At 37.1% G+C, this 18,961-nt stretch overlaps 1 protein-coding gene across 5 annotated transcripts in view; it reads right to left on the bottom strand.

Moving 5' to 3' along the window:
• The window catches only part of TP63 (tumor protein p63), a 220,281-nt gene that overhangs the window by 21,368 nt on the left and 179,952 nt on the right, over positions 1-18,961 (bottom strand). For 3 of the 5 annotated variants that reach the window (XM_068545458.1, XM_068545460.1, XM_068545461.1), the window contains exons 5-9: positions 5,797-5,983; positions 4,164-4,279; positions 3,015-3,124; positions 2,239-2,375; positions 244-326 (exon numbers count right to left, since the gene is read on the bottom strand). In XM_068545458.1, the coding sequence (XP_068401559.1) occupies positions 244-326; positions 2,239-2,375; positions 3,015-3,124; positions 4,164-4,279; positions 5,797-5,983 (633 nt within the window). The remainder of the gene's footprint in view (positions 1-243; positions 327-2,238; positions 2,376-3,014; positions 3,125-4,163; positions 4,280-5,796; positions 5,984-18,961) is intronic. The other 2 variants (XM_068545459.1, XM_068545462.1) reach the window with 1 other exon arrangement.

Below are 18,961 nucleotides of genomic sequence, written 5' to 3'. Positions count from 1 at the left end.
TTAGGAAGGTAGCTTTGACTGGGTCAGCAGTAAGTAGAAGAGCCCACACTGTTAATATGTTCCAGAACTGTAGAGGGAAGGAGTAATTTCCTAATTTTGCAAAAAATAAATTCTCTGTTTTATCTCACTAGTCTCTGTCACCCTCTTCTCATTGTCACAGATAATTGAAAGATGACCCCAGAGTAAAAGCTCATTCAAAGAAGGTGAAAATGAAGCGATCATGAATACCCAAGGGAGACTCACTGGTAAGTATAGCAGTTCATCATCTGGGGATCTTCGTTTCTTGATGGATGTCATCTGAATGCCATGTGTATTTTGACGAAAAGCTGGTGGAGGAAAAATGCAAGTTTCATCCTGGGAACATTTCTGAAGCAATAAATACATTTATTACACAGACAGTAGCACCAGCAACACTTATGAGATTAGAATTTCTAGTTCTAAGCAGCCAGTAATTGGTGATGATTGCTTTTACCTTAGGTGTAAACCTAGCAATAATGAGGTGGGGAGGAGGGAAGGTGAGGGAAAACAAATGAAAGAAAACCCCGGGGGAGGTCGGGGAGGCTGAGAAATGGCCTCTGGCTTAAGTAGTGCTGCAGGAATGCTTGTGTCTTCCTGGCATGGGTCTGTGAACAGCTGTTCAGGAAAGGAAGATACATTGGTTTTGTGTTTTATTTTTCAGGTCATTTATCTTCCAAGGACGTAAATGCATGCTATAGAGGTTGTCTTGCCAGTGCATTCAGCCTTGTGAGTTTACCCTTCCGATGTCAGTATGTACATCGCATAACTTTTGATAAGCAGTCTCTCTTTCCAGGACCTCAGTTTTCTCTTTGGTAAAACGAGTGAATTAATCTCATAAATCCCTAAGGTTTCCACAATGTAGAAACTACACCCAGGATCCAGGGTATAGAGAGGATTCTCCTACCAAAGTTCAAATAATCGTTCTTACTGAAAGTTACTGATTTATTGGTAACTGAGGTGCTCGGGGAAGTGTATGGAGCTAGGCCAACAGACAGACCCAAGAGGAAAATAAGGGTAGAGATATAATTATGGATATTATATGTACTATTGATATTGTATATATAATATAAATCCTATGTATATGATTTTTTGAGGAATAATCAGGGAGAAAAAGAGACTAACTGGAAAAGCAAATCACACTGAACAGCCAGAAGTTAATGGAGGTCAGTTGTTATAACACTGTTGTTCTGTAAAATGCAACAAAAATTTTTATTTCTTCTGCAGAATAATCAGTAAAAAGATTAAAACCTTTTTCATGATACAATTCATAGTGTGATGTTCTTTACAATACTTGCTGTCGTGATATCAGGCTTATGCAAGCCACCTTCTAGAATTATGTCTCACGCTCTAGTAGCTCGTGTGGATCAATGGTTTTCAAACGCTTGTTACCTGAAGAACCTCTGTTACCTGAAGGCCTCTGGGGACGTGTACCTCATGGGCAAGGGGTGGTGTGAGTGGAGCATGAAACCACAGCTCACCCCGACTCCTGCTTCTTCAGCTACAGCAGCTCTGCTTTCATCTATTTTGCATTCTTTGAAATATTTCTTTAATAAAAGCTTTTACTGCTTAAAAAGACCAGTTGGAAAACAACTGACCTAAATCATTAGCCTCACGATAAATGATGTAACTAAGGCCCCAAGTGGGTCCTACACATCAAGATTCAATGAAACCCAGATCTGCATATTTCCCAGACTGCGCTTTATAAAATGTGTTCTTAAGTCTCGCTATTCCCCCAGATTCATGAGGAGGGCAGGTGGCATTTTCAACCCTCATGCTCAATAATAGAAAAATAAATGGATACCAATAGGCTGAGATACTGCTTCTCAGACTTTAGCTGGCAACAGAATCACCTGCAGGTGTTACACAACCAACATAGGTTCCTGGACCTCACACCCAGAATTTCTGATTCAGCAAGTCTGGGAACTAAGAATTTGCATTTCTACCCAGTTTCCAGATGATGCTGACGTTGCTGGTTTGGCAGTCATATCTGGAGCATTGCTGACTAAGAAATCCTCACCGTGATGATTTGCTTTTGAAATGCTATAGTGTACACCTGGAGTCCATTTCAGCGAGAGCTGCTCCCATCAGCTCTGGGGCCTCGGGTCATACTTGCCTCTAAAGCCCTTAGGTCTTATTCTGCAGCTTCTCAAAGATCACTCCCCAGCCCCCCTCTCTGGAGAAGACTTAACCCTACCCCGTTTGGCCACTACAGCTACTTACGGCGCTTCGTACCATCACCGTTCTTTGTGCTGTCCGAGACTTGCTGCTTTCTGATGCTGTCTTCATCTGCCTTCCTATCTCTCCCTGGGCAAGCACAGATCCGGGCCTCAAAACAGCGGCGGCCCAGGACTTGCCCACTAGGAATTAGAGAAGAGGAGAAGAAAGGGTTAAATTAATTTGAAAAGTCCCCTGCTGGCCATCACCAGTGCACCACCACTACCAGCTTGGTTATGGCTGCTTTGAGGATGGGCCCCAAAGCATCTGGCAGAACAAAAAAGTGCTTACACGCCATGAGCAATATTAGTAAATAGCATCCATTTATTCTGCAAAGAACCTCCAAGCCATTAGCTGAACAGCTGTATTTAGCTACATATTTTGAAGGAAACTTGCGTTAAGCCAGTGGATGTCTCCAGATAAAATCCCCATAGGCAGCTCAGACTTATTCAAAGAAACTGTTAAATGCCTCGGGGGCCACATGAAACAAACACTGTCTAATCAGAAACTATTCCAGTCAAATGTCAAGAATTCAGGTATGAAGCGACTTGAACACCTTCCCCATTCTTTTCTTTTTCTCTTCTACCTTTACCCACCCCATTCTGTCTCCACTTTCTTAGATCTTTTATGTAAGTGTTTGCAGCAAGGATTTAAAGCACAAAGGACAAAATCAAGGGTAGCTCTCTGCTGCACATGCAAAGGTAATGATAAAGCAAACACAATTTCACTTTGCCCTCTGCCCAGAGTTTCTATAGAATGACAATTCTGCAAATGCCACTTACTCTCTGGTTTCCAGAGTAACGATGATTAAAATTGGACGGCGGTTCATCCCTCCAACACAACTGCTGTTACACATGAAATTGTACAAGACTGTCGTGAATTCAGTGCCAACCTTAACACGGAGAGGGGGAAAAAACAGTCGGTGTTAACCATGGTTTGAACTGACGTCCTTTCTTCTCAGTTCTTCCTTCTTAGTTCTCACTTATTTAAACAACTCCACTTCCGAGGAAGCGATGTGCTTTCTTCTACAAAGGCAAACTGTAAAATCCACAGTAGCTTCTTCTTTGCCTTGGATCTTGGGAAGCTTAAAGCTAATATCTGTAACATTGGACCCTACCCAAGGTGAGACAGGCTTTTAAAAAATAACGATCTTTGACCCTACATATTGATTTGCAAGCTGATCATATCACGCAATTCAAATAGGGTTCATCATATATACGAAAAGAGAGAGATGAAAAAATTACTAACTATAGCAGTAATGCTCCAGGGATATTTTCCCGAGGTGGATAAAACAGTACAACATATATGTGAATGTACACTTCTATAAAGAACACTCTGGAGCTTAAAAGGTCCTCAGAATTAAATCATCTAGTCCAGAAAACGGATTTATGGATGAGGCAATCTGAAGCCCAGAGATGGAGAGTTATAAGCTAAAGGTTCTCAGAGTGAGTCAGCAAATGAAGAGTATCTGTTCTCACTACCCCAGTGTTCTTTCTGCCACACCACTCTGCTTTTCTAACCTGCGAACCTGTACATTCAAACTTCAGCTAAGAGTTCCATCTTAGGTTCTCCCATTTTCAGGCCAGTGGAAAAATACTTGTATCCAGTACTCGTGTACATCCACTACTAGCTGAATTGCCAGTTAAGATCTCTGGATAATAATGCCACGTATAAACTCAACTGTAGATTCAATTATCGTCGGCCGTTAAGATGGGAACATGGGCACAGAGCCACGTTACCAAGTACAAATTTAGCACAAATTTAGGAGTTTTGAAGGGGGATAGAGAAGTGGCCTGTGGAGAAGAGGGAGAGAAGAAACACAACAAAGGTTACTTGTTTTATAACAAGGACTAAAATAGAAATTGATGCTTGAAACACCCCCTATCACCAAAACTAATACTCTCAAGTTTTCCCAGTCCTTATCTGCTTACCTGAGGTGGCTCATAAGGTACGAGCACACTCTGTCTTCCTGTGATGGGGTCTTCTACGTACTGGGCATGGCTGTTCCCTTCTACTCGAATCAAATGACTAGGAGGGGCGATCTGTCCTGCAGAACGGAGACAGAAAAAAAAATTCTTAGTTCTTCACTCTCAAAACAAAGAAAACAAAATGAAACTGTATGGACAGAACACTGGTGGCCAAAGAAATGGTTTGTGTAATAGAGGAAATATACATCATTGAAAAGAGGACTAGATCCTGTTGCCAGAGATCTAACACATGAAAGTATCACCACCCATACAGCCACAGAAAGGACAGGAATGTTCATCTGTATTTAAGGGAACAGTCCCATGTTTCTGGTGCTCAGGGTAAACAATTCAAGTGGTAGAGAACTCTGCTCTCTGAAGCATCATCTATTATGGCAAAAACTAAAAACAACTATTATGTCAAACAGTGAGAAAAAAAAAACAATAAGAAATGGTTATGTCACCTTGAGGGATGGAGGGCAATTATGGAAACCTATAATGAAGCCTAGCTATAGGGGATAACCTTTATAGCATATTGTTAAGTGAAAAGCAAGATGCAAAGGTGTGGATAATGAGATCATATAAACAAGGACTAGAAATTAATGTGTAAAAAATAGTTGTATTAAGCTGGGAGGATTTTAACTTTCTCTTTTTAAATTTCTATCTATTTTCTTTCTCCATTTCTTTTTCTCTAACATCTATTATATTCTCTACATATACACATTCTGGCTACCTACCAATCCTTCTATTTTTCATATAATTTCTATAAAAAGTATCCTAACTCCCAACCCTGCTGCACCCTCATCACTCTTTGATGAATCTTTATGCTTTCTTCTGTCCTTCCTTTCCACTTTTCTGTCTTCTTGACTTAGCCTGCCTTCAAAGAACTTTAGAACAGCAGATGTAAGGGGACCCTTGGAAATATGGACCACTTCTATAAAACTATTACTGGATCTGAGGCTCAGAGGCTGAGGCCTAACTTACCTATGGATACAGCACTTAAAGGTGGCCCCAAGATACCTGCTCTTTGACTCCCAGTCCCTCACTTTACTGTTTCCCATCCCCAGCTTACATTCTAGATCTTCTATTAACTCTTCTTATCCATTATTTGTCTTCATTTCTTCTTCTTAGTTCCTACTTTCTTCTTCTATTTTTTTTTTTTTTTTTTTTAATATTTCTCATCTTTTATGCTCCTATCTCTTCCCCTTCTAGACCCTAATTGGTCTGGCCTTGACAATCACCCTGGGAGAGGCACTGAAGCCCCTAGCCAGGGCCCAACAGAGCAGGGGCCACATGTTCTCCTTAAACCCTCCCATTAAAAAAAAAAAAAGAAGAAGAAGGAAGGAAGCAGTAGGGAGTAGAGAGGCAAGTCCAGGTCACTGAGCAATTACCAATATTAAAATAAACAGTTCAATCATTGTGAAAGCCTGAAATTTACCCATCATTATTCTCAGACAGTCTTGTCAGCCAGAAAGGTAGCCTGAGCTGCCATCAGACAGCAGAGGTTGGAACCAGGTAAGTGGGCACCAAACAAAAGTCTCCACAGGAGCTCTATTTCAAGGAACTTAGTTGAACGGACACACATCCCCGTTCTCCTTACCCTCGTTGAATTCACGGCTCAGCTCATGGTTGGGGCACCTTTTCACCACTTCAGTGACATGCTCGGCCTTCTTGTAGACAGGCATGGCACGGATGACAGCGCCCTGAGGAGGTGGGGTCATCACCTTGATCTGGATGGGACATGTCTTTGCAATCTGGCAGTACAGTTTCTTCAGTTCAGTGGAATACTGCTTAGAGATGGGCCAATGGTGGAGGAAAGAAAAGAAACAATAGGAGATACTGTTGTTCAAAATACCTGTTCAAAATCAGAACACGGAACATGTATCTACTTTCTGTAAACACATACCTTTATAGCTGCCTGTATGAAACCGAGCAGGACCCTGTGGGGTTCCTGGGTAGAGAAGCCTTTCCAGGTCCCCCATTCCTTGTTTGTAGGGAACAGATTCTAGCCTCCATGACCTTCCCTGAGCCCCAAAGGGCAGTTTCAAACATTTGCTAATCAGGGAAGGGAGAGGATGCAGAGACAAATGAGGAGCAGCCAGAAAACAATAGTGCAGCCTTGGGGCAGGGTCCTGGTTCTGCCTCAAGGGATACACAGAACAATATCTTTGAGCTCCTTACAGAACCAAAACCCCCAACAAATGGAGTTAGCATTCTTCATTCCAGAGAAGACCACCTGAGGCCAGATTAAAGCAACCAGAAAAACTCATCAGACTACCTGAGACCAGATTAAAGGAGTGCAGGCTCTGCACACACCCTAATCTTATCATCAACTCTGCCCTTGAACCATCACTATAAAACTCCTCACCAAATCCTCCAGGGTTGGGTCACACAGTTATTGAGGGCAGGAGCCCGCTCTGCCCCCCTTTGCCTGGCAAAGCAGTAAAGCTATTCTCTTCTACTTCACCCAAAACTCTATCTCTGGGATTTGGTTCGGCACTGGTGTACAGAGGCTGAGCTTTCGGCATCACGTTCACCATTGGCTACTATACGCATGACATCTAGCAATCTTATTCGAGGGAATTACATTCACTGATCAAATTAATCATTTTTTCCACTTTAAATAAAATCCTATGTCTACAAACTATTTCACATTTATCAAAACACATTTATGTCATTATTTCCTGTTATCTTCTCTTTAGGACGAAGAAAGAGATTCTCAGAAATATTTCAATGATTAACACTATGAACAGCTTTACAGAGTACCAGAAACTAAATGGAAAAACAATGTTCTCATGTACTGAGTGATATTAAACAGACTATAATTAATCCCCCCCCCCTTATAATACTCATAGGAATTAGGGTTTATGGAAAAAAATGTTTTAAGATAGAATATCTGGCAGATAGTGAAGAGATTTTACCTGAGGTCAACCAACTAGAAAACTGCAAAGCAAAAGTTCCCGCAAATGACTGCACTTATCTTCTAAGGTCATAGCCTAAAAGAATGAGGGATCTGGAAGGGGCCACTTGGTCATACGTTCTCATGAAAGAAGGACTGCTCTACTACAACACAGCAAATCATGGCAGCAAAAAGATTATCTTTTCACTCGCAAGTGACTGAAATTTTTCCTCCCCACACTACCTTCTGTAGGGAGAGGAAGTTCAGTGGTTGTTGACTGTAAAATTTGAAAATAGGGTGGAGAAAGCATGAGACCTTGAAGAAAAAGTTCCATCCTTGTTGTTTCCTCTTCCCACCTCTGAAACAGTATAGAAAGTCTACATTCTAATCCTTATACTATCTTAAACCTTATCACCCCTGTTATCTGGGTCAATGCCTCATCACTGCATTCCTCCTCATTCTGATGTTGAGTGAAACCACCCAGGTAGTGGAATTGATGGCCAAGAGCAGGGTACCTAGTAACACTTACCCAAACAAAGGTAAACAGACACACACAGGTTACAATCCTAAATTGGCAGCAACATCCTTCCAGGGAAAAGACACTGGGGAGCAGGAGCCAGAGTGGCAAAGGGATTCATTATTGCTATGTTCCAACCCACCTCTGAATAGAGGCAAATGTCCCATGGAAAAGCACATTTAAAAATAATTGCTTTATCTCTTCCTTTTGAAATATAATATTTATTTAAATAATCTTTCTTTTTCTCCCAAGCATTTCATTATATGAAATTTTCAGTTAAAATTTTCCAAATACTAGATGTGTATTACATAATCGTTTCTCCATGCCCACAGGTCAAGGATTAAACACAGCAAAAGGGTTTTATATAGCGTGAAGAAATAGGAAGCATGCCATAAATCAACCACAAAAATAAAATTCTACTTGGGAAACACTAAATGGAATCTAGGTGGATATTTTTCCTCTAGTGTTTTTAACCAATGACTTTACAAATAAAGACATCGTCTTAAAGCATGTTATGAACTCATTTTTATTGAGAACTCTCAGAAAATAAGCATATCTGTTTGTGTTTTAACTAAACTAGGAGATGTATAATCTAAACATGAGTTTCATAAAATGCACCTTAGGAAAGATGACTGCAAAAAAAGTTTGTCAGCTAACCCCTAAAGGCAAATAAGGCACCCATCCAAGTGTGTAAAGATTGCAAGAAAAGAAGGATAAGTGTTCAGAGTAAGACAGTTAAGAGAAACGTTCTGTTTCAATAGCTGATATACTGTAAATCACACTTGACAGACTAAAACGTAAAAGTACTAAGAATAATCTTAGGCATCATCAGGTTAAATCTTCACTCATCCTTAAGAGGTGGGAGGGGGGGATCTAATTTCTGCATTTCAGTAATGATATGCAATAATAACTTCACCATTTTCTGAGTTATGGTGTAAGAAATTTAATCTTCACAGAAGCCTAATAGGAAGGTATTACGGATCTACAATCTCTTATCTGAAACCCCTGCGGCCAGATGTTTCAGAATCCAGAATTGTTTAGATTTTAGAAAGGGAGTAGAGTTCATATAGCATATGTTATAAACACCTCCAGCAGGATTTAGTGGGCCACCCTATAATCAAATCTTAATATTTCTTCAGAATTCATGAAGATTCACACTAAGTAGGAAATGACCATAAACCCTCAATGTTCAGGCCAGGTTTCACCACCACCTGAGTTTGCCACGAACTTATGAAATTAAAACAAAACCAAAGAAACTTTTGTTTTTCAGAGTTCTTTGAATTTCAGAATTTCAGATAACAGATAATGGATCAGTATTATTATCCCCATTTTATAGATAAGAAGAAGGCAGAGGACTTGCCTGAGGTCACAGAGAAGATCTGGTTAACAACCAGTATATAAGAATCATCCATAGTCCTGGAACAATAGTTCCTCATCTCTCATTCTCTTGGCTCTGCAGTGCATATTTCTGTACTTTTAGTTTTTTTCTAATTCTCAAACGTGTGGCTATTTGCCAAATCAACCTAAGAGGTATACAATCTTCTCTAACATTAAAATGGAGCTCAAAAATGATCTACTTACCATCAATAATTCCTCTTTATTTATTTCTCAGTATAATAATGTTTGCTCATTTCAGTGCAGGGAGAAGCAGCAAGTGATAGAAGTGAAATAATCCTGGACTAGAGGGAAGCCGACCTAGAGTCTAGGACCAGCTGTCTGTCAGTAATTCTATTACGTCTCTGGGGAATTCATGAAAGAGGTCCTGCTCTTTCACATGGTGTATGAAGGCCCTTTGTGTTCTGGCTTCATCTTTCTCTCATTCCCTCCCCTTACCCCCCAAACACACACACTTCCCACTCCCATGTTCTACCCATGCAAACCTCATCATGCTTCAAACACACCATACATTCATCACCCACAATTCAAACATATTTTCCTTCTGTTCTCCACACCGTGCCAGGAAAATTTAGATATTACTCTTCAGCTAGGGCTGCATCTGCGGCTGTAAACCATATTTTCCAATTTTAGTGATGAGGGTTTACTATTGACTAAATCTAAATGTCTGACCAGGGCCAGGATACGTTCCAATTGTTGCTTCCAGTTAAACTTCCAGAACTGTTGTTCAGTAATCAGAGAGGCTGAAGTGGTCTGGCATGTGTCCTTCTTGACAAAGCCAAGTTTCTGCTACTCTATTTCCTTCATTATTTGCAAATTGGTTCTGTGATGACATTTAATATTTTTCCAGTACTAAATTCAGTCTCCTTGGCCTACAGTGTATTCATAATTCCTTAGACTTGCCCACTTCCCCCACCAAATAGCCACTATCATCTTCACCAATTTTCCATGCTTCTGCAAGATCACTAAAAACAGGAATCTAATTTATGCCAAGATTTTAAAATACCCTGGTGATTCAAGTCAGCAGAGACTACAAACTGGAATACATCTGGATTCTTTTAATGTCTCTCTTCCTCTCTGGGACTTCTAAAATTTACCTCTAAAATGCTCCCAAACATTGACCTGAGATTCTGTAAATCTAAAGACCAATTTCTTTTGGGTATGTATGCTTTGTTTTCCTTTCATCAGCTTTGAAGTGTAATTTACTATAAAATACACCAATTTTTAAGAGTACGTGTTGGTGACTTTTGACACGTGTACACTTTTATGTAACCACTATCATGAGTAAGATACACACTATTTCCATCCCCTCCCCAGCCTTCCCCGAGTCCCCACCCCTCATCAAAATTATCTTTTTCCCCTTTGCAGTTAATCTTTGCCCCAACCCATTCTCAGGCAATCTGTACCTGCTTTCTCTCGTTACACTTTTGCCTTTCTAAATTTTTATAGAACTGGAATAATACTGTACGTTATGTGCCTGGATTCTCTCACTTAGCATAACGCTTCTGAGATTCACTGACGTTTTTGCATGTATCAGCATTCTATTTTATTATTGAATGGAATTCCATTATTTATCAAATCACCAATTATCTCCAGTTTTTATTTACTATGAATACAACTACAGTTGGTTTCCATATCTGTGGGTTCCACATCCACAGATTCAACCAAGCATGGATTGAAAATATATGGAGGAAAATTTTTCCAGAAAGTTCCAAAAAGCAAAACTTGGATTTGCCTTGCCAGCAACTATTTACATAGCATTCACATTGTATTAAGCATTATAAGAAATCTAGAGATGATTTAAAGTATAAAAGAGGATGTATGTGGGTTAGATGTAAATGCTATACCATTTTATATAAGGGACTTGAGCATCTGTGGATTTTGGTATTCACTGGGGGTCCTGGAACCAATCTCCCATGGATATGGAGGGACAACTGCATTATGAACATTTATATACAAATCTTAGGACATATGTTTACATTATTTTGGATAAGTACTGCAAGCGTGATTGCTGATTAAGTGTATGCTTAACTTCATAAGAAACTTCCAAACTGTTTTACAAAGACGTTGTGCCATTTTACATCACCACCAGCAGCGTATGAGGGCTTCATATCCTTGTCAGCACTTGGTATTGTCAATTTCAATGCCATCCTAGCAGGTATGTAGTGGTTCTCACTGTGGTTTAAATTAGCATCTCCCTGATGTTTAATGATCTTGAGTATCTTTTCATATACATATATACTTCGTTTATATTTATATTTTATATAATGAAAAGTTTAAAATATAAATATATTTATATTTACTTTATATTATTTTTATATACTTATTTGCTATTCTTTTCTGAAGTGTCTGTTCAAATCTTGTATACTTTCTAATTTTTCATTTTTTAATTGGGTTGCTTGTGTTCATAATTTGAGTGAAAAGAGTTCTTTATGTATTCTGGATACAAGTCCTTTATGTAATATAAGTTAAAAACTTATATATTTTCTCCCAGGCTATAGATTGCCTTTTTTACCCCACTTTCTGTGCTTTTCCAAAACAGTTAATTTTAAGAAATTATCAGTATTTTGCCCTTAAGGCTCATGCATTTTGTGTCCTAAGAAATTTTGGTCTAATCCAATGTTAGAAGGATTTTCTATGTTTTCCTGTAGAAGATTTATAATCTTAGCTCCTTCATTTAGTCCTATATCTACTTTCAGTCTCCTCTTTCTCTCCCTTCTCTTCCTCTTTCTCTTCTTCTTTTTAATGGATATTCAATTGTTCCAGCACAGTTTGTTGAAAAGATTACATTTTCCTCCTATTGAATATCCTTGGCAACTTTTGTGAAATTAATTGACCATATGTGTTCAGGTCTTTATCTGGACACTGCCTTCTTTTCTATTGATCTATTCATACATCAGTATCACACTGTCTGGATTACTCTAACTTTATAGCAAGTCTTAAAATCAGGTAATCTGATTTCTCCAATTTTGTTCTTCTTTTTCAAAATTGTTTTATCTATTCTAGGTCTTTTGAATTTCCATATAATATTTACAAGAAATTTGTCAATTCCCACAAAAATGCCTGGTAGAATTTTGGATGAGACTGTGTTGAATATATAGGTCATCTTGAAGAGAATTAATATCTTAGCAATATTGTATCTTCTAATCCATGAACATGGTATATATCTCCATTTAATTTGAACATCTTTAATTTCTCTCAGGAATATTTTATAGTCTTCAGTGTGTAAATCTTGCACAAATTTGTTAGATTACTTCTTTAATACTTTTAAATTGTAAATAATACTTTAAAAATTTACATTTCTAATTGTATTTTTCTAGTACATAAAATATAATTGATTTTTGTATATTGACCATATATCCTGTCAATATACAAAATCTTTCTAAACTTATTAGTTCTAGTAGTTTTTTGTAGGTACAATTTTCTACATAGATGATGATGTCAACTGCAAGTAAAGCCAGTTTCATTTCTTCTTTTCTAACATGCATGACTTTTAATTTTTTATTCTTGTCTAACTACATTAATTGAACTATCATTCAATTTGCTATTGTTTTGTTTTTCTTCTTTAAATTGGTACCTTAGATCATTGATTTTAGACTTTCATATTTTCCTAATATAAGCATTTAATTCTACAAAGTTCACTTTAAGCACTCCTTTAGCTATATCTACAACATTCTGATGTTTCTAATTTTTAACACTGAGGAACACATGAAGCATTTCTTTTTGGGGGGTTGGGTTCTATTATACTGCATATCCAAAGTAATAAGCGACTATACAACATTCTTGAGAAAAATAATTCTTTCTCTAAGTTTTTGGTTTGTTTCATGGATTCCACTTCTAGTTTGAACTTATTTCCCCTTTGCACATTTTCTTACCATTCTAAACAGATTTTTTTGTTTTCATTGTTCTTCCAAGGTTATATTTATCTCTAGCTAGGTTTTTCCTACTGACAGGTATCAAATCAAGAACCCAGTTGATTTTATACCTGAAAAAAGAATCTACTATAACTTAAGAATTTCTTTGGTGATGCAAGTCCACTGCATTGAATTTCCAGCAGCTTTTTGGGTGGATATTAAACATTCCAAACTTTACGTTTGAAATTATAAAGTTTCTCTCCCTGTAGTGCTGTTACTATTAGAAGCAGTTATGGGCATTAAAAACTTGCCCAACTTCTCTTTTTTGTTTTTTTATAAATCTGTCTGTTTTCATAGTCATAACAACATGTATACATAAAAAATTATGGAAAAAAGAAAATATATGACATATTCCCCCTACCCAGAGATACATACCAATATTTTAGACTTTTTCCTATGCGTGCATGCGCACACACACACACACATATACACAAACTGAGGTGTATCATAAAAAGTTTGGTATATTTTTTTATTTAACATATGAGCCTGTTCTAATTTTAAAATATAATTTTATGTGGTTATGTTTATAGTATTAAAAAGGGATATACTATGATTTATTTAAGCATGTTTTCTTTTATAGTATAAATTTTACTCCATTGTAAAAATATTAAAAATAACACTGAAGAGCACATTTTAGTATACAAATCTTTAGTATGTAAATTAATTTTAACTGAATCTCTTGAAACTGGATAATTGAGTCAATGTATATTTTAGCATTGTAGAAGTCTGAGGTCAATTTGAATTTTTTTCCTTTAAATTAAGCAAGCTGCTTATTTCTCCCTAGAAATTTTCAGGATTTTGTTTCCTTCTTTATTCTGTTTTTGTTTTTGTTTTAAGTGAGAATGTTTCTAAATATGTCTTTTTTCTCAAAATAACTTGGAAATTGGTGAGGTCTTTCAACTTACGTGCTTGAACTCAACTCAGTAAATTTCTTATTTTTTCCTTTTTTTTACCTGTGTTTTTGTTCCTTCTGCTCTTATTAGTTTCTAGAAACATATAAGTCTTACTCTGGATATCCCTCTGTATCCACCATACATTTTATATACTCAAACACTAATTGTTGACATCTTTTTCTTTTGTTTGCATTCTGGGAAAGCTTCTCAAATTTGTTTTCTCTACCATAAGTATGGCTTTCTAGAGTTAATTCTGTTCTATTCTACTACAAAGAATTGAAATTCTTCTATTGCATTTCAATTGAACTTGCTTATCTCATCTATATCCCTTTTTACCTTATCCAGTCATCTTTTCATCAGAGCCTGCTATTCTAGATTTATTATTTTCTTCTCCAACTTTACAGTGCTTATGTTTTATTACTTTGTACTGAAGCAACATTTTAAACCTTTTTTTTTTTTTTTTTTCAGTTATTTGGATGCTTTTGCTTTCTTTGGTTCATTAAAATCATGTTCCCTTATGCTTATTTTTTTTTTTAAATACAGGCCCTTAATTTGCTTTTGTAGTTTTCCACGAATATAGCAAGCTATAGCCAGAGCTAGTATTGGCATCCTTTGACATTTTTCAATTCAGTTCCATACTTTTTAAGTAATAAATTTGCTACAGGAGACTGTCAATAGCTTGAGTGTCTAATTTAGTTAGGTATTTTTCTGGAATTCATCATATTTTAGTGGAAAATAAAACGTTGACTACCTTAGAATCTGCTAAGCAGTTGCCATTGCAAACTAGAAATTAAATCTATTTATCTCCCCATTTGCACATCATTCAATAATTATGGAACAAACATTTACTTGAGCACATACTATATGATGCCAGGTACTCTATTCTGTACTAGGAAAAGACAGAAATGAGACTTAAAAACCCTCAAATGGAGAAACTTATATATCCTCACTGTGTAGGATAGTCTTTAACATGTAAAATAAATTGGAAGAAAAAATTACTCAGTCCTTATCCTCAAGTTGCTCACAGTTTAGAAGTAGAGTGAAATACAAACAATGCTATAGGTATGTAAAGCGTTATGGAATTACAGAGGATAGAGCAATTAACTACTAATTAATAAATTTGATATTTATTGAGAAAGTACTATATTCAAGAGTCTGTTTTAGGTTTGGAAATTCAGAAGTGAACAAAAGCAAAGGCTCTAAAGGTGCTAACATTCTAGAATAAACAAGTGAATACTATGTCAGATAGTGGTAAGTGTTATAAAGAAAATCAGAGTAAATTTAAAGGCAGTAGAGAGTCAAGAGCCAGGAGTTAGAGACCGTTATATGAGGAGGATATTATTTTATCTAGAGTTGTCAGAGAAGAATACTTTGGTAAGTTGATATTCAAAGAAAGATCTGAAGGAAGCATTGGAGTGAGCCATTCATACTACTAGGGAAATTATGTTCCAATTACTGAAGACAGCAAGTGCTAAGGTCCTGGGGTGAGTATGTCTGTCATGAAGGCCAGTGTCATTGTAGAGCAGTGAACAAAGGATACAGTGATAGGGGATATGATCAGAATTTAGAGAGAAGTTGGGGCCCAGATCATGCAAGGTTTTTGGCCAGAGTAAGGACTTCAGTTTTCCTTGATGTGAGATAGGAAGCCACTGGAGAGGTTTGAGAAGGTGACATGATCTGATTTGCATTTTAACAAGATTCTGGCTGTTATGTGAAGAATAAACTCTGTTGACCAAAGATGGAAGCAGAGAGACCAGCAAGGAAGCTACTGCAAATAATCCAAGTGAAAAATATGATAGTGGCTTAGACCAGCAGGGGAGCTGGTGAAGAGCAGCTGGTTTCCATATATATTTTAACCAGATCCGCTGATGGATTGGTTGGAATAAGAGAGAAAGCGAAAAGTAAATATATTCCACTAAAGCAGAGAAGAAAGGTTTTATAGAGGTAGTGATATTTAAACCAGGCCTTAAAAAAGACAAGTTATTCACCAACTAGATGGTGCACCCAAAAACAGGAGGAAGGAAGAGTCAAGAGGCAGAGAGCAGGCTCTCTATGAAGAGAGAACATCATGAGTACAAGCAAAGAGATGTTAATATGGTTGAAATAGAGATGTGCTGGGGGAAGAAGGAGGAGAGGCAGAGCAGAAAGCAATGAGGCTAAGCGAAGAAGGCAGCTACCAGATTCAGAGGAGACTTGGATGTCACAAGAAAGAGGTGGACTCTACCAGCAGGCAAAGTAGAGTCACTGACGATTGCAAAGCAGGGGAAAGACCTAATCAGTTTCTATGTAGTAAGTAAAACAAAGCTGATAGGAGCAAGACTGAGGCAAAGTAGGAAGAAGGGAGACTCATTAGGACCCATTCAGACAAGAAATGAGGAGAGCCTAAACTAGAGCAGTACAAATGAAGAAAAAGGTGAAGAGATGGAGAAAATGTTTTGGAATTACTAAAACTCAGTCTTCTAGTTTTCATCGTGAAAGATAGGCAAGGAAGTACCAAAACAGGCCAAGAACTATTATTCATTAGAACTAAAGATGCTTGCAAAAATAATGTCATTTTCTTATCTCTTTTCTAAAGTCAAAGCAGAATGAATGAGAGTTAGTTTTAACACATGGCTCCCAATATTCAGGAGCAAAATGAGACAGGGCTTAGTCATTGGACTCATCAACAGATAGAGAAAAGAAAAAAATAATTTGTTCTAATTCTGGACAAAGAAAATAAAATACCATGAGGTAACACTGGACTTAACAGGCCAATTTTGTTGTAGAAGAGGAAAGGGCTTAATTCTTAAAGCCAAGAGCTTTGGAAAAGGACTCTTATCCAAAACCAATAATGGGAAGCAACATTTACTGGACTAGGGGTCAAAAGACAAGATTTAAACTCTGCCTCTTCTATTTATTCCCTGAGTCTTTATGCAGTTACTTCACCTCTCACAAACAGAAAACAGAAAAAATTATAATATGCAATATACATCTCTTAGAGTGGAGGAAAAAAATCACAGATATGAGAAGCCTCAGTCAACTGCAAAGACCAACATAAAAGGCATGTATGTATTATGATTTTTACTGAAGCCTCCTATTTTTAAGATCGTCCACATGAAGTGCTTAGTGTAGCTTAAGTAATCTTGGGAACACTGTGGAAACATTATTATTTCAAACTTTCAGGAACTGGTTGTTGCCAGATAATAAAAGTCTGCTAAAGTTTGAAGATTAACCATTTACAATGAATCACACAGTTCATATTTATCTGCTAGTAATCACTGGGTTCTAAACTGGATTCAAGTTACTAGATTCATTTGTTTAAAAAACTAATAGATTTTGTTGATCTGCTTCCACACATTTGTAAAATATGCATGCATATATCCATAAGTACATGTAATATAATTTTATGTGAACTTAATATTTACTTACACTACACTGCTCAAAATTTAATCTCAGTGGTCTGGCATTTCTATTCCTCATGTTTTTAAGACTTATTCATGTTCTTACATACAGATGTATTTCCTTCATCTTAATAGTTGGAAGGAAAGAAGGGATTGAAGTGGAATGGAGGGAGATCTTTTGCTTTATCTATCATATTTTATTTAAAGAAAAGATTTGAAGCAATATGGAAACATTTTTAACATTTTGGTAGATACTCGGATGTCTAAATTTACTTATTGTTTTTTATATGCTTGAAATATTTCCTAATTAAAATTTTTCTTAAATGAATTTAGCATGGGCAGCACCAACCTGTAAAATCATTGCAGACTTATGATTTTAGAAGACACAGAATATAGAAATAAGATATTAGAACCCAGAAGAAACATTACAGCACATCTTGCCTAAACCTCCTTCTCCTCTTGATTTTCAGATACAAAACTTAGGTTTAGAGAGATGAAGTTAGCTCATTAATTCAACAAGTATTTATTAAGCACCTGCTTCATGCCAGGCTCTGTCCCAGGTTCCAGGGAACTAGCAGTATTCCTTACCCTAAGGGAGTTGGTTTAAAGGAAGCACTGACATTAAATAAATTATTTCTAAAATTGTGACATATGTTCTGAAAAAGCAGAGGGAAATCGGGTAAAACATGGGGCTCTACTTAGTCCAGAGGGTCAGGAGGGCATCCCTGAAAAACTGATTTCTACTGGTTGCTCAACTAAATCTAGGCAACATGGGAATAAACTCAGATTTTCCTACTTCTGGAAAGTGCATATTTTTTACAACTTTAACCATACTCTAATGATTGAGTTTCCACAAAAATCCAAACTGACATTTTAAACCAAGGACTTGGTTCTATGCTTCTTTTATGGACTCACCTGTTTCAAGGAATTTTTAGTGTAAGATACATTTGCTAAGCTTTTCTTAGAAGGTTAGATCAGGAAAAGCTTAGAAATCATTTGGTCCAGCCACTACAGTTACAGAGGAGGAGCCCAAGAGGAATTGATTCCAGAGAGGAAATGAGACTCGCTTAAATCCATTCAGCAAAAAGGACCATCTTGTCATAAAGACCAATGTTCCTCACCATGCACCATGCAGTTGGTGCTCATTGTATGGGGCCAAAAGGGAACTGGTGTATTTGGTAGCAGAGTGAATTTACAAAAATGCAATATGATTAGAAAAACAGGTACAAAGCTCAGAGGTCATCTAAAAAATAAAATATGACCACCAATTTCCTACAGGATTACAATATTCCATAGTGCTTTTTCGACCCAATATCACATTCTTTTTAGTTTAGTAAATATGTTTCTCTAGAAATTGAGATTTTTCATCCCTATTTTGTAACTATATTCTCAGAATGGGATCTTGAACAAAAGAATAACATGAAATGCCCACCAGTTTCTTTAAGAACCAATTCTACTCCAGCTGATCCTAGGTTTGATAAGTCAGCAGTGGACTGTACTAATCTTTGTACCTAGTTAAGTAAGACTGCACGTGAACTTGTGGCTGCTTAAATTATGCAAATCCTAATGTGAAATTAGAAGATGAAATACTGTGATGAGAAGAAAAAAGAAAAGAAAACACATGTGAAAGAATTTTCTTCCAAAGATAGAAGTATTTGACCTCTCCAAAGAAGTCATGGACTTCTGACACTCACTCACTGAGGAATTTCAGGCAATGCATAGGATCTCCCTGAACCCTGAGCCAATAATCCACAGGGTGAAAATGAG

This window comes from Eschrichtius robustus, chromosome 6, assembly GCF_028021215.1.
Source record: "Eschrichtius robustus isolate mEscRob2 chromosome 6, mEscRob2.pri, whole genome shotgun sequence".
Classification (NCBI taxonomy): domain Eukaryota; kingdom Metazoa; phylum Chordata; class Mammalia; order Artiodactyla; family Eschrichtiidae; genus Eschrichtius; species Eschrichtius robustus.
Note: the sequence above shows the minus strand (reverse complement) of the source record. Positions and strands in the feature narration are given on the sequence as shown.